Raw genomic sequence first — 17,046 nt, forward strand, 5'->3', positions numbered from 1 at the left:
AGTTGGCTTTGTTTTCTGTTCAGCCTGTCACTTCTGCACTTTTCCTGAGAAAAATATCTTAGTGCAAGAGGTGTACATCTTTGTGATGGGAGGTGAGTTTCTTTAGCTCTTGTGCAGTGTTAAAGAAACACAACACTTGGTGATTTATGCCAAGTTGAGTTAATTTTGATGTGCAGGTACAGAAGGAGCTCACACTTGGAGTTTGTGCTATTATCTATCCAAACCCAGTACCATTTATGGTGGCCATAGGAGGATTCAGTGGAGAAAAGTAAAAAGGGAAGACTGAAAGGACCTTTAGATGCTGTCTAGGAACAGAGCACAGCAACTGGCAATAGGAAAGACAATTGTCCTGCTACCAAAACACTGCCCTGAAGTCATCACTGATTCTGCTTCATGCACTACTACCATCAACCTCTCACTCCGTTGTTTAACTCTCTCACGAGGCATTTTTTGTACCAGGACATGAAACATTCACATTTGCCAGCTATTCCTTCTTACCTTCTCCACTACAATTAGGCCAAGTCTTTTCATTCAAGTATTTTGCTGCTGTCCAAGTCTACATATTTCAGCTCTTTGCCTCTTTTTACTGTCTCTCACTTCCCACCACCAGGCTGTTCTCCACCCTCACCTGCAGCCTCTTACACCTCACTTGCAGATACATCCCTGCCATTATTTTCTACAATCTCACTACTCACCTTATGCTACAGCTCCTAGTAAGAGGATTAATGAAAACATCATTGGACTTCAAGTTTACATCTGGTAACACAATTTCACCAACAGCTGCTCCAAAACTAATTTTTAGTGTTTTCTTTGGAGGCTGTTTTCCACTCTCTGCAAGGCAACCAGGAGCACTGACAAGTAAATAACAAGTCAACAGTGCTCAAATGTACATGTACTTTCTATATACACTTTTTATACATATTCAATATTTTCTGGTTTTATTTACTTTATAATTAGCACTTGAAGTTATTCCACCATCTCCCAGCAATTCCACAGCAGCTTTTATAATTTTACCTCCCTCCTACGTTTACCTGTAGTTTAACATTCCAAGTGTGGTTGTTGCACAGGATACCTCAACAGACTTGTATTAAAAATGCTCTTTAAAATTCCAGAGCTTTGAACTAAAGAAATATCTCAAGAAGTTTTCATGGAAAGTTCATTGCGGTTGGTTCAATTCAGCTGCAGTTAGATGCACCTTTTCAAATAATGGGAAAAAAAAATGTAAAGGGGTCAGACCCAATCAATACAGTTGTTCAAACAGAATTTCAGGCACTGTGATGTGGGGATTTTTTTTGTGCTCTTTCTTTGTACTGCTCCACTATGAAGAAAGGTTGCTTTTGCTAGTAGAGCAATAAAAATCTTAGCCTTTTGAATACAGCCAAATAACCAATGGGAATCTTTACCAGGTGTGGAAAATATAGCAATTTTTTCATGTTTTTCTTGTGCATAGCTTTGTTCTTTTTATAACCACGCAGTACACGGGCACACATAGCACAAACAAACACTTTAAAATACCCACAGACAGACATAAATCAGAGGGTAACATCACATCCTGCCTTCTGCATCTTCTAAGTTTTGACACCAAGTAAATCTGGTCTTTCCTTCATAGAACATCCAGAAGTTAATTGCTAAGGCACCTGGTTTCCTAGAGGGGAACAGATGCTGATATAAAATACATACACATATATTTGAAGATCTGGAAGTCAAAGGAGTAAGTGGTGCAGGGGGAAAAATAATGGTGTAAATAGTATCAGAACAGGTCAGGAGCACTCTGCCTTCTTAAAATATCAATCCCTCTCTCCAAAAGCTGTGGGGTACACAAGACTCCCCTGATGGGCTTTAAGAGCTTTTGAAATAGCAGCACACAAGTCTAGTAGCATCCTTCTGTAGTTTTCCTTCCACTCCTAAGATATTTTCCAGAAGAGAATCTCTCAGTAGTTTCCTGAAAAAGCCCTTAAATCTGCTTCTGGTGGGTTTTGTTTGTGGGGGCTTTTTTGTTGGTGGTGGTGCTTTTTTCTTCCCAAGTGCTCCAAAAGAGCCTGGATGTCTCTAAGTACTGCTCACCTGCCCAAGCAGCATAAATACAGATACACAAAGACAAACAATGCTATGGCTCAGCAGGATTCCTTGCAGCCCAGCAATGCACACAAACTCAAAATAACAGTGAAAAACAGGGGTGGGGGCTGTTGTGCAAATCCAAAAATGTGAAAGAGGTGATACATACAACTATTAGGCTGTACTTTTATAAGTGCAGCTAGGCAGTAAGTTTAGTAACTTTGGCTGAAGAAATCGGAAACAGTTGTATATGGAAAGAGAATTCAACCTGTAAAATTTTTGCCTGGTATAATGTTGGGGGTTGGGGTATGTTCCCTTACTTTTTTCCTGAAAAAGGAAACTGACCCAAACCAAAAACTCTATGCACAGAAAAAACAGCCATTATTATTTAAAAACTACACCCATACTTACTAAAGATGGTCACTAAGAACAGCATTGCACATATTCAACAAAAAGTTTAGGAAGAAAAATTACCTTATAATTTTTTCCCAAATACAGGATTAACTACAGACATGACCAAAATCAAGACTGGTCTTGTTGAAAATGTTAATGATGTAGCTGTTTAGGGCAAAAAGCTTGAAGGAGCAGATTTTGTGTGTGTGTGATCAAAAGAAAGAGAATGAATATCTTCCCCAACCTGCAGAGCAGCACTGTCTGTGCTCCTTTCCCTTCATTGCTTTGTTGTGTCCCACAAAAACAGGATGAGCACATCCTAAGCAGCTCAGCTCCCAGTTTCTGCCACTCACATTTAAAGGCCAAGGTCCCACATCCTCAAACATTCACCCTCGAGTTCATGCAGTCAACACTAAGCCACAGAAACATTTTTAATTGTTTTTTTTTCAGAAGAATTCAACATTTCCAGTGCTCTTCATTAACCTGGAGTCTTTTGAGGGAACTGCTGGAAAGTCAAATGCTGCCAGTGAGCTGCAGCTTTGCCAGTGCCCACCACCCTGCCCTCAGCCAACACCCCACTCTTGTTATTCAAGAATAAAGACAGATTTCATCAAATGCTTAGAAAGCATTTCTAAAAACAAAACAAAAAAATCAACTAATAATAATCACCATTATGAAAATGTAGAATGGGGGTAGAGAGAGCCTGATTCAAATCCCAGTAAAATAAGTGCAAAACTGGGGAACTTCAATGGGATTTGAACCAAAGAAGACCAAAATGTGTTAAAAGCACAAACAACTCCAGATTTCCAACTAGCTGAACACTGGTAAGAGAGCAGACAAGACAGAGGCAATAGGAGGCAGTTATGTTAATATTTTAATCTGTACATATACCATTTTCCAAACTGTTACATTTTATTTAAATTAATGTTTTCTTGCAAAATATTCATTTATGCTTTCAAAACTTTTTTATAAAGGCAAAAATAAATCATTATTTTGGCAAAAGGTTTTGAAGTTGATACTGGCAGTATTGAGGTAAAATAGATTGCATTAGCTAAATATATACTTTTAAGAATATTTCTGTGTATAGTGTTAATACAACATAATTTGTTTTAAAGTCTGAAACACAAAGGTCAATTCCAAGGGGTTTTTAGCTACTACTTGAATACAGGGAATAAACAAGTTAGTGGTTTCACAAAATACTGCAGAAGTACTTCTCAGTTATTTCTCATCCAGAGCTGAACTCAGCTACTAATTATGTAAAATTGGGAAGTTTTTGCATGTCTTGCATTTGATGCATACACAGGGTTTTTTAAAGCATAGTTGCAGCAATTCATTTAATCTTATTTTCTCCTTATTTTTAACCACCTCACCCTTTGCCCTATGCCTAAGTACAGCATAGAATAAGTTTGGCAAAGATAAGCACCAGGTGAACATACATATGAAATTAGCAGGTGCCACATTCCATTAGTTTTGCTGTTTCCAAGATAAATACTAGTCAGTATTGTAATGTCTATTGAAAAAAAAAATCAGAAGAAAAATATGTATTTACTAGCCATATGACAAAATATAATTTTTTTATTGCTTACTTCATATATTTTAATTAAAAATCATCTTCTTCCACATCTCAGCTTTGAAAAAAAAATAAAATTTGGTAGCTTTTGTTATAGAGGGGGCAGCACTACAGTCAAGGGCAAGCTAACAAACTGTGGATTGATACCAGCAAGTTAATCATCTGGGATCAGAAAATTATCATCTGGGAGTTAAAACTGGCTTTTGTTATGGCTTTCTTGGGAAATTTCAGCTATCCAGTGATTACTAATATTTAGAAATTCAAGCTAACAGTTCTTGCAATGGATTATTTAATGGGCAGAAGGGTGGGAGATTAACTCTACAAAAATATTCAATCTGAAACACCCTTTCACCAAACATATCACCTGTGTTAGCTCTATCCAAAACCCTCTGAATGTGATTCTAGGTTTGTTCAAATTTGCAGGATTTTTTTTCACAAAACTTTACAATGTGCATCTGAGCCTGAGGGGGGAAGTAACAGCATCCTTTAGTATCTATGCAAGAAGTGTCTTTTAAAATGAATTCAGCCCTTGATTAAAAAAAAAATCTAAAATACATTGTTCTAAAAATACATTGTCAGTATTTTACAGAGTTTATTAAAAGTGCCGTTTATTCGTATAAAAAGTGTGAACTAAACTGAAGTAAATAATAAAAAAATGATCTGCAGTTCTCTTCATTTTCATAGAAAATCCCCCTATCAATGTCTTTCCAGGAGGAGGTGTCATCAGCCAACGAGTATCTCCACAGAAACCTGGAACAGAATCTCCTCTGTCGTCCGTGCCGTGTCCCCAAGCGGGATTTGCCTCCAGTCTCACGTCAGTGTTCACTCACTGCTTTGGCTGGTGTGAAGAAAAGGAAACATGGTTAAATATTGAAGGGAATCAACCAATGCCAAGCAGTAAGAAATTGCTGGAAACATGTTTGTGTTTTTTTTTTAAAAAGCCTTTTGCAGTTTGGCAGAAGGAACAATTCATACAAACACGTTATGTGAACAATTGCCAACGATGCCACTGATGCTCAAGCTCCTGTGTCCCCCAGCACAACTGCTTTCTTTTTATGAATAAAATGTAACTTTATATAAATATGTCTCTGTAACTGTGTATCTATGTGTATCTATTAGTACAGACACGCTAGATGTGTTTTTGAGCCAGCCTGGAGTCACAGAATGGCTGGGGTAGGGAGGGACCTCTGAAGGTCAGCCCCCACCCCCTGCTCGAGTCTCTGGCACTCTACAAGCATTTGAGTTACTCGAGCATCCCTCTTTACTACTTATCTCTGCTTTATCTTCTTGCTTAATTTCAGGTAATAAAATTAAGCCAAAGGAAATCAGAAAGGTAAGAGTAATATAAAAGGAAAATATGGATGCATAGCAGTTGTCTTAACTAGGGACATACTTAGTAGTTGTATACAGTATTTACACCTTTTCCTACTTCCAATTTCAAACAGGGAAAACTCTGCAAACCCTACCAAGAAGGGATATAAATACAGATGTTTCTTTGTAAGGATAACAAATTAATCACAATTTTAATACTTGAAGTGGCAAAATAACCTAACCAGAGACAAAATCAATCTTCTATTAACGTGATTTAACAAAAGGAATGATCAAAGTCAAACATAACATTGCAGAATTAGTTACAAAGGGCCAAATTTTCAGCTCACCTCAGCTAAGATTCTGATGCCAGCTCATGTGTAGGACACCAGCCCACAAAGGAAGCCCCTGCTTGTGCAAGGGTGCACTTTGGATTCTCTCTCTGTATGCCCTGAGCAGCCACCAGAGTCCAGCAGGCTGCTGAAAACCTGGCCCCCTGTCACCCAGAGCACAGATGTCTCCTCCCTTCACCACAGTAGGACTGAGGAAGCACCTCACCTGCAGAGTGACAGCACTTAACTGAAGGCTCCATCAGCCCACGTGTTAGCTCATTAGAAGCAGTATTTACAAGAATAAAAGGCTTCTGAAAAAGTAGCTGCATGCTTTAATCCGGATGTAATTTTGGTTTAGTAAAGAAGTTAAAGTTTAGCAAGCCACAGCACAGGCACGATGGCAAATCAGACATGCTGAGAGCAGTTAGTTCTTACTTGGAAGGTGCTTAAACAAATGTGTAGTGAAATCCATTGCTTAAGGGGGAGTGAGGTGGCTGTGGTACAGAAGGTGAGGGTGCTTTGGGTGGATAGGTCAACTGCTGAGCTAGAAGGGATCACACACAGGAATTAGGCTGCACAATCAAACAGTCACATCATAAATGGAGTCACCTTAATTTTCTACCACATGAACAGGAAACCTGATTAGCAATGAATGAGGTGTTACAGTATTTTAGTCACATGGAACACAAGGTAAACAACATTTCTAACTGGTGCTTTGTTCTATTCCTTGCATAAATTAAACAAATAAAAATTCCTATTTGGATGAGAATATGGACAACCTATCTTAAGATGAAATTTCACTGGAACATTAGGAAGGCACACAACACTGACATACTCTCATCAGCCCTGCTTTTAAAGCTCTGGACCAGCACCTATGTTTGCTAAATTGATTTCCAGACTTCACTGAGGCTGTACAAGTTTTCAGCATTTCCTTTGTTATATGCCAGTGAGCAGAAACCAAAATATTATGTAGAAAAATAATGTTTACAAAATTACATGTACATAAAACATTTTGCTTAGTGCAGGGCATACAGTATTTTCACATCTCAGCTTGAAAATACAGGATAAAGAATATAATGATTAAAATTATCCTTGTATATAAAGCAGAGTAATGGTATAGTATTAGAAGGCAATAATCATAAAATTGAAGAAATTGAAACTCAATCTAAAATTTTGCTTTTATGTTTTGGAGGAACAAAGAACACAACATAGGAAACAACTTCTTAATACTCTTGTATTTGACTTTAATCTTCCAGATTCTTGGCATGATTTCCACTCAAAAGGTTGATTTCTTATTAGGAACAGAGGAAACTCTAAAATGCTGAGATTAGATAAATTAACAACTTATCTTAAAAGATTTATATTAGCATAGTATCCTAACATAACTGCTTGCCCCTGAAAAATGGGCAAAGTTAAGCTTCACAGTATTTTTCATAAACAAATCTCTGTAAAACAATCTACATAACTAGTTTGGGATTTTTAGATGTGGTCTGCTTCATCATCAAGGAGCAAATGATAACCCAAATCAAACTACAAAAATAAGAATGGGAAGGAATCTGTACTATGAGACTAAATGAGAATGTAAAATCAGCTATGCAAAGTGTCAAATACTTTTCTCTTTAACCACCTTAGAACATCAGAAATTGACCATAATTAAAAATCCTGAACTCTTTCCTGATTGTAGATTTTCTATTAAAACAAAACCACCCTACCCCCCTTTTTTTTTATACCATGAAAGGTGTTTGCTTTTAAAGAAGTAATAAATAATTGAAATCAAGCAAGACATGTTTCAAGAATTGAGTTTCTGAGGCACAAATGTAGCAACAAAAGCTGTGCACAAACACAAAAGTTTGGAATTCCTCAAAAACCTTAAGTCTTTGGCTACTGTGACAGAGTTTCTTTAAGTGTCTTAAAGACAAAAGAAGCAGCTGCTATGCTTCACAAAGAAAACTTAAAACTTATCTCACAACTGACTGCAAATTTTCTGAAGCAGCATTTAAACATTTCAGTGCCAATACACACTTTAATTCCCTCCTCAAGGAAAAATAAAGAATTAAGATTTTTGTGGTTACATATACCTAAAAAAAAATTGATGGCTCACAATATAAAAAATTAAAATATATAAATAAGAAACCTATAGTAATGAAATATATACTAAATTCACTACACAATAGTTTTAAAAAATCAAACCTATTTGTAGTGTACAGTTGCTACAAGTTCAGGCAACTTAACAGGCCCCAAGAAGACCTTTGAGTAGGGCAGGCACTCTGCTCTTGTACTGACACAGAAGAATAATTTCAAGTACTGGCTGTGTTCATCTGGGCTGATTTTAGCCCAGATGTGTGAGCTTTTCCCAGCAGAAGCTAGAACTCAAGTGACAAAATGCTCCACTGGCTCATTTATCATGAAAAAAATTCCCAAAGTATGGGAGTACCTGCTACAAGGTTCTGGCCACTAGAACTGGGACCAAAGTGCCTTTGGAAAAGCCCTGTTGATACACTGATGGCCTGAAGGCCCACAAGGTTATTCCTGAAATGCTCCCAGGATTTTACAGCTCTGTTTTTCTGTTTGTTTGATTTAGCTTTATAATGTCTTCCTCAGCGAATCATTTTATCCCTGCCAGTCAGTTAAATTACCCACAGAAACTCTCTGAAGTCTCAAGATTCCTATCTTGGAAATGTATTCCATCCCCTCAAAATGCCATTCCCCTCAGGTTCAGCTGGCACTGCATCCCTGAGTGTGCAGCCACATTCAATCAACACAGCTACTGCAGATGCACGCTATGCATTCCAATATTGGAATAATCTGTCTTTAATGGGAAGGTCTTAAGGGCTGCTGTGGCAAGAGCCATAAGTTTAAACTGACATCTTTGGATGAGAAATGTGCATATTTTTTCTCCATCATAGTTGAAGTTCCCATTATTTCCATTCTCCACTGGAACAGTGAATGGTGCCAGTTATAAATGGCCAGTCAGACACTTGGGGAAATCGCTGCTGCACGGATTACTGTGTGATACAAATCTCTTGACATTTCTTACTTATTTCAACTATAAAGCAATCAAGAGTGAAATTATCACTTTTAGCAACATATTGCAAAGGATCTATTAATTTCCAGGCATCAAGCAGAATTCCTGCACAGCTGTCTTGCTCTGACCTCTCACCCTGGTCACCAGACAGAAACATGCCAATCCCCATTTTACAAGGTCTTTTTCAGCCTCTTGTCACACACCTCAAGCTGCAAAGGATTGCAGCCTCATCTCAATCACTGGACCAGGGAATTTTTTCTTTAAAAAAAAAAGAAATCCTCCTTTCTTGATTTTTTCTTTGAAGACACAGATCAATTTACTTCTAAATATGAATGTAGAAATATTTGATTTATTGTAATTATAGAGAATTTAAATGTTAATTTTTTAGCACTATTAGTTAGAGCAAGTTTCCAAGTTCTGAACTTACTGATCATACTATTTTGCCCCCTTTATCCTGTCCACTGGATGCCAAATACTCAATGTAAATCATTAGCCCCTCTCCACTTGTTACCTACATACACTCTTTACTTTTTTGAATATGAATGACTAAAACTTTCTCTTATGCCAGGAGTTCAGCAACAACCCCACACAACTTGAGAAGCTGGTAAGGAATAGCTGTTATTTTGTAAATAACTAAGCATTACCTGCTACCTCCTTGCTCCTCTGAGAGGCTTCAGAAGCCAGAGCATATGAAATGGTAATGATGCGCTCCTGCTCCTGCAGCTGTGAATCTAAATCAATCGAGTTGTGTTTGTCCTGGGCAACAGCAGGCTGCAGATTGTGCATACTGGGGGGGAAAGCAAAAAACAACATTAACATTTGCAAACATAAAGAATCCACCATGCAGATAAGATCAAGCTTGGATTCAGACAGCAGTTTTCAGATCTCATCTATCAAGCTCTGTATCTTATTGCTGTTCTTTAAAATGGGGTTGATGTATGCAAATGCCTAGAGCATACAAGGAAAAATGACACAGCCACCACACATTCAGTCACAGTTTCTGCACAGCCCTAAGAACATCTGAAAGTCCATTTTTAGAAATAAACTTAAATGAAAGCACTACAAAAGTGCTATTTATTTGAAGTTGCTAGCAAAATTCCTTGCTAGTGCTCAGAGGAAAGGAAAAAGTCTGGTGGTCTTCAGGCTGTACCCCTTCCAAAAAGAGAGCAGGTACCTGATATATCCAACTGAATGTTTCAGCTGACTCTATGTTAGCTGTAAGTAGCCAGAAGTGTTGTTTCACAACTCCAGCTCTCTGGCCACAATAAAAACTTGCTCTCATGCTGACTTTTTGTCTGCTTTTGGCCAGACTTTTGCCTTTCCTTCCTCCTCACTCTCACCTACAAGTTGTTTGGTAAGGACTCACTACTGCTTTAGTACTCTCTAAACAAGAAAATGTCCATATAAAAAAGTCAGCATTATGTCTTCTACCTTGTTTTAAAAAGCAGCTCTAAGTATACCACATAAATTCTGAGTGCATTTTCTCAAAGATTCAAGTTACACTCAGGTAACAGAAATAAAGATTGTTGTCTGATGTTAGTTCTCCATGTTTAACATGAGCCCCTGTGTAAGATTTGGAAAAAACCCTAAAACCTAACCTTGATTTAGTAAGAATATTCTTTATCTTTTCTGCTTTACGCTGCCTTGCTGCCAGTTCTTCTGTAGAAAGAGGCTCTTCTGGCTCCAGTTCAACATAACGTTCTGGAATTACAACCTTCTCAGGTTTTGACAACTGTAGAAAGAAAGCAAGCATCGAGTTTTCAATAACAAAGACTTGAAAGAAATTGAGATAAACCCCCCTCAATGGGAGAACACAGGGAAAAGAATAAAGCATGGATTTTCACAGTCAGTACATGTACCTGATGCTAAACACTTCTGGATATCTAGCTGATGCCCTTTCAACAGTGCTCCCTCTGATTCTTTTTACTTGAGAAGATAGATTGAACATATATTTAAAGGGATTACAGAAGAAATCAGAATCAACAGAAAACCTTTCTTCAGCTCAGGCTCAAAGCTCAAAGTAGGACACTGCCTAAAGCTCTTGCAGTAGAAAGAAGCAACCACTGAGACTGACTGGAGAAGCTGAGATATCAATGTCATGATATTTGTGTCATGCCAGCCAGAACTTCCTACATCTGAAAGAAAATATCACCGAAGGTTTTAACCTAGGGTGTCATTCTTTTGAGACTGGATAATCTGTGAGCAGCAGAGGGAAAAAAAGACAGACAGAAATACACTACACTGTGTGATTGTAACAATGCATTGCATAAATGAATTCTGAAAATTTTAATATGATTGCAGAAAAGCTAGAAATCATTTTTTGCTAGGATAAATCACTTTGTAGAAAATGTTCACTCCACCAAATGAAAATACAGTTTATAAACTTTGAAAATCAATTCTTATCATACAGAACAGACTGCTTTTGAAAACAAATATAGAGGATGTGTGAATAAATGGAAATCAAGTTAAGGAAAACTATTTTTTTTGTTCTTATTCAAACTTTGCTAAAACACTCATGAGGCAATGAGTTTTCAAAATTTAAAGTTTCCAATGAAAATAATCCTAAATTTTTCCACCACAGACCTTGTTTCATGCTAATTCAATGAATTATGCAAAGTGGCCTGACCTAACCCCCCATGCTTAGGCTGAGTAAATGACAGGAAATCTCATGCCAAGAGCACACACTGGCACACTCAAACATATTAAAATCACAGCCTCAAGTTTTTATACTTCCTTCTCAGGAAACCCAAAGCAAATGCTTCCAGGAAAAGTCCTCATTTTTCCACTACACTTCCCTACTTTTGAATCCAGCTCCTCTCTGGAGGTCTAGATATAGACATAAATGCACTTTATTTTTAATGTGTATCTCTATCTCCATACTGTATCTAGCCTACATTAGCTTATCACTTTCAGAATAACAAACCCATTAATCACCACAACAGTAGATGGATTTCCTTAAAGATACAACTGAGTCTGTTTCCTTCTGAGGAAAAAAGGTACCTCAAACACAAAAGTGCCTGCCAGGTGAAGAGTATGGCCACATGAAATGGAAAATGACAAGGCCAGGTTGGATGGAGCTCTGGTTCAGTGGAAGGTGTTCCTGTCCATGGCAGGGGATTGGAATTAGATGATCTTTAAGGACCCTTCCAACACAAATCTATGATTCTAACCTGGGTAAACTGAAAAAGAAGCTTCAGACCTATTTCAGTTATTCTGAAGCAGGACTGAAATGCCTATGAGCAAAAATGTCTCCTATCCAAGGCTTAAAGGAAGTACAAAGTGATTCCCATAGCCCTGGAGGCCTTCTGGAAAAGAAAAATTAATAGCAGAGTGCAAAAAAAAAAAGGCACAAAAATAGAAGTTATTTTCTGTTTCTGAAATTTACAGAAGCACTGTATTTTCTGCAAAAAATTTACAAATGAAAGTTACACTCATTCATAGAGTTCAACAGATAACAATTCACAGAGTAAACCAAAATATCTCTGCCAATAGCTTTCAGAAGAGTACAGGTGCTTACTAGTCTAACTCTCATTAATGGTTTGAGTGGTTTGCCATCTCCCATGGCATTTACCACAGCACAAGGCACCCCTGAAGCCTTTCCATTGCTGTGTTCTCTCCTTCCCACCAGATGGCTCAATCGCATCTCAAACTGACGTTTCCTCGGATACTGGAGCTGAGGAAAGACCTCCTGCCCAGAACACCGACCAAGTCACCCCAAAAGCTGACAGAAACTTAATTGCTCTTTCCTTTATAAAGCCTAAGATATATATTTCAAAGAGTAAAGCAAATTTTTCAATTTCTTCTTTCCAATAAAACACAATACAAACACAAACCTTACAAATGTGCCAGGTGATAAATTTTCAGTACCCAAAAGACTTCTTTCAGTTCAAACTTCCAGCTAACTTTTGAAAGAAAAGATGAGAATTCACTGCCTAAAACTTAGAAAGGTTAGTATTTCGGGACAGAGAATAGAAGGCAAAAGACTGTGGGTGTTACCTCTCTGCTGATATCTAAATCATAGTCTTGAGGCTCCAGGTCTGTCTCTGTCACTGCTACTGGCTGAATTTTTAACCATTCATTTTCATCCTTGTCTTCTCCACGAATTGCCCTCTCAAGTAACTGCAAATCAAATTCTTGCTCTCGTTTCCACTGGTAATAGATACAGAACAATTAACAGCATTCAACCATACTGCCAAACTCACCATACAGCAATGTACATTACTGCAAATGCTACACTGCTGACAGAATCAGCAGGGCAAACCCCTACAGTGACAACACAAAAAATAAAAACTGTATCTCTTGGTACATACAGGTGGGAGTTTTGATCACTAGCTATGCTGTCAGGAATTCGGAGTATTGTTTAATTTTACATGTTCAGCAGTGTTAGATTGTAAGAAATTTATTAATCTAAATTTTACATTTGCTGATTAACATGGAATCAGCTGCACATGGAACAATGTCTCTGGAAGCATTGTGAGCCCACAGACTGTAGTGTAGTCCTTGGCATCGTAAAGAGGCAGTGCTGTGTGGCTCTGAACCACCACACAGAAAGGTTTTACAGTGCTGGCTGAGAATCACAACTTGAAAATTCTATGTATCTTTTTGAATAATACCTACTGTTTAAAATTGATAATATTTTGTGTATTAACATTAACTCAAACTAAAAAATAATTTACTTTTAAGCTCTTCAGACTTTACTAAAATCAGAGTCTAGCTACCTACAAAAGTCTTCCATACAGTCTTAAAAAGGTAAATATTCAGCAATATAAATCAGAACTATTAAATATTTATTGATATTTAAATTGAGCATATTTAAACTAAGCTTCATAATGTAGAGTACCTAAAAATCACTGCACAGTAGTCCCTTCACAACTACACACAATACACTTACAAATAAACTCACACTTAAGATCACTACCAATACATTTTTGTTCAAAAAATTAAGTTCAGTTGTAGCATCATTTCATCCAGTAGATCTGAGCAACTTTACCATACATGATATCAAATGCAGTAGGAAAATGAATGGACAAAAACAACTACAAAATTATCTCCTTGAGGTTTTGAGGGAATCAACAGGAGAATGTGCTGCTTTTGTATTTCTTAAAAATATCTCCAGTATTTCTGGTACAAATCTGGCTCATTTTGGATGAAGTTTGAACTCCTTAGACTTCATTATGTCACTTGCATTAATAAATCTAATTGAAACCTATTCATGCACAAGCTCTCAGTATTCACTCAAGTAGTACATGGAAGCATCTTCCATGTATATTAAAAAGTTAAGTAGGTAAAAGGCAATTATATCTCAAAAATTAATACGTTACAGAATTCAACAGAGAAAAGAACATTTTCTCATCTGAGCACTCCAAACTCATCCTTCTACTCAAATTCGAACCAGGCCTGATTGATATAGTATATTTTAAATACACACTATCATTTTCAAGTTGTTGCTACATAATAGGTAAGAAAAACATCAAACCATTCTTACGAAGCAGTACTTTTATTGGCTTTGATGTTGCAACTTTTACATTAAAAAGGCATTGTATATAACAAATGAATTCATGTACTGTGATCAATACTTAAAATGTCATCCTACACTTGAGAGCTGACCAATTAAAAATTAGAATTATACATACAATGTATGTTTAAAGCAAATGTTACACACTGAGCAGCACTTCAATTATACATTTAACTGGTTGCCATTGTGGCTGCTAAATAATTGTAATGCTGTAAGTAATTGTGCTATCAAACATGCTTTTGCATACCAAAGCCCTATAGGTACAAGAGATGACCTCAACAAAACACTACTAGGGCTGAAAAACTCTATTTTAATTCTTTACAGCAAGAAAAAGACCAAGATGGCACCCAAATTTATAAATAAAGTGTTTGCCACAAATGTTAATAATGAGTGCTATGAAAATGCTTCAATTAGACTTGTTATGTGAGTCAGAAAACATAAGAAGCTCAGATTTATTTCTTCCAATTAAAGTATGAAAGTAACAGTGATACTTATAGTACTACAATTCCCAAACATTATGCACTGTCTTTAAAAAATCTGTGATTGCAAAACAGAAGACAAAACAAATGAATGTCTCCAAGCAGTGCACTCGTATTTACTGGGAAAGTAAATACAAATAACTGGCTGCAAATTAGTGCTACAGAACAGTGGGAATGAAAAACTGAATATTATAAGGTTTTTTAAAAGCCAGCAATTGACACACATGTACTAAATGCAATTAAGCCTGGTAAAAATTGAGTAGTCCAGTTAGAAATTTTAAAGTAACTACAAAATTCTGCAAATTAAAAACAAGCAAAAAAAAAAAAAACAAAAAAAAAACAAAAAACAAAAAAAGAGGCATTAGGTATGATGAGTGACAAATTTAAAAGCAAGAGATCTTGTGCAATGAATTAGGTAAAACAATGTGATCATTCTAAAGCGCTAGTGGACCAAATAAAAAAATAAATTAAAAGACCACAGCATAAGTGCAATTACAGTACAATCCTGGTTTAGCACCAAGTGAGCAACTGGGTAACTTCACCAATTAGAATTGCTTTGGTTAGTATCCAAAATGTATCATTATAAACTTATCATCTGCACAGCATTTACTCTCAGAAAGCAACAAAAATACTTTTCTTCAGCAGCAGAAATTTGAGCCTTATTAGAATATTCTACACTTTTAGCTTTAAAGAAGAATTTGTATCAATTAAAATACATTAGCTCTCCAATAAATTCCTAATCAGCATGATTAGATTTTAAAACTTATTATCCATTTATCATCTTTTTTAAAAAGAACAAACAAGCACCACCTTGGTCTGTATATTACCACCTACTATCTGGCAGGCTAATTTATGAATTAAAAGGAAAGAAACCCATGGTGAGAAAGAACATTCTAAAAGGCCCATTCCATTATGAAGCAGTTTTAGAACTACAAGCTTCTGACACTTTCTAAATACAGTTCCAAGGGAAAAGAAAAAAGTCATGGCTCTGAAATCATCCCAATACACTGGCATCTCCATTCATCACTAACCTCTGACCAACTTACCTGCTGAACCTGCTACATTTACCTTAACTACAAGTAAAAAATATCACCTGCTCCTCACACTCTCTGAACCCATTTGATACCACAGAACACTGCTTTAATTGGACTAGAAGCATCACACACGCTCAAGTGAAAGTGCTTGCCGGGGGGAAAAAAAAAAAAAAAAAAAAAGAAAAATAAAGAAGAAATCCAAAGATATTTTTAGTTTAGTCCTTTTAAGGCATATCTAACATACTGAGCCTAGGTCTGCAGACACGGGCCTGATGAAAGAGCGAGATGAAACAGGCTGCCTTTCTCCCTGGCTAAGAGTCCTCTTGCGTTCCCGCACTAATGCCTTCTGATGTCTCTTCATTCTTTCTAGCTGCTCCTCTGCACTCATCTTGCCTCTTTGGTGGTCTCCAGAGTATAAACGTTCCAAGGCACTCTTTGGTCTCTCCTGGAGAAGTCACAAGGCACACAAAACACATGTTGTAATTAATACTTTATAAGAAGTACACAAAAAAATGAACTCCTTCTCCTATCTCATTACTAAATTTTATTCTATTAACTTCTCATTTCTTTGCATATTTCAACTCTGTATTTCCTATTAGTAGTGCTGGGTTTTGGTCCTAAACCTTGTTTTATAAATCTATTTGAAATGCAGTAAGTTGTTTGCCTGTTTTCCAGTTCATTAAAGAAAGTGAAAAATTGGAGACTTCATTAGATCACAGCTCTTGGTCCCCTCCCAGGTTGCTGCAATCCCACTTCCTGCTACACAAAATACACTCTGGGCTTAACTCTTTCAAGCAGTCCAGACATTTGCCTTCAGAAGTTTATTTAAAACTTACCTTGGACCTATCCCTTCGAAGTGTTGCAAATGATGAAATGGTAGATGACTGGTGCAATCTGGAAGTCGACCCAGACAAACCTTTATAATGAAAAAGAGAATTCCTTAAAATCAAATTACAAACAAAACAGGACAAGTACCAGTTTATTTTTTTTTTAAATTTTATTATGCTGTTTCTGTGGCATTCTGGTCACTATGTGAGCACACATTTTGCAATTCAGAAGATCATAAGAGGCATGAAATTTAATTTCAGCCAAACATAATGCACTTCAGGTCACAACTGACTTAAATTCAGAAAATCTATAATAAATTAAGAGCTTATTTTAAATGAGGGATAGGTTGAACTCAGCTGTACAAGAGTAGATAGACTGTACAAATAATCACATCTATTAAGAAAATAAAACCTTAAGATTCACAGTTAGAAATGAAGAAATAAAAAGTGAATGGCTAAGACATTATTTGCTTTTGGCTCAAATACCATCTCTATGCTGATCTCCCAA

The 17,046-nt window shown here is 36.7% G+C and overlaps 1 protein-coding gene across 7 annotated transcripts in view; it reads right to left on the reverse strand.

The window, feature by feature from the left end:
• Positions 1–3,299: 3,299 nt before the first annotated feature.
• Positions 3,300–17,046, reverse strand: part of PLEKHA7 (pleckstrin homology domain containing A7) — a 143,094-nt gene continuing 129,347 nt past the window's right edge. For 3 of the 7 annotated variants that reach the window (XM_056493753.1, XM_056493752.1, XM_056493758.1), the window contains 7 exons: positions 16,548–16,627; positions 15,956–16,156; positions 12,680–12,832; positions 10,282–10,415; positions 9,328–9,470; positions 6,094–6,202; positions 3,300–4,856 (listed from right to left, as the gene is read on the reverse strand). In XM_056493753.1, the coding sequence (XP_056349728.1) occupies positions 6,105–6,202; positions 9,328–9,470; positions 10,282–10,415; positions 12,680–12,832; positions 15,956–16,156; positions 16,548–16,627 (809 nt within the window). In that variant the 3' untranslated portion in view covers positions 3,300–4,856; positions 6,094–6,104. The remainder of the gene's footprint in view (positions 4,857–6,093; positions 6,203–9,327; positions 9,471–10,281; positions 10,416–12,679; positions 12,833–15,955; positions 16,157–16,547; positions 16,628–17,046) is intronic. The other 4 variants (XM_056493755.1, XM_056493754.1, XM_056493759.1 and 1 more) reach the window with 2 other exon arrangements.

The sequence above is a fragment of the Oenanthe melanoleuca genome, chromosome 5 (genome assembly GCF_029582105.1).
Source record: "Oenanthe melanoleuca isolate GR-GAL-2019-014 chromosome 5, OMel1.0, whole genome shotgun sequence".
NCBI lineage: Eukaryota > Metazoa > Chordata > Aves > Passeriformes > Muscicapidae > Oenanthe > Oenanthe melanoleuca.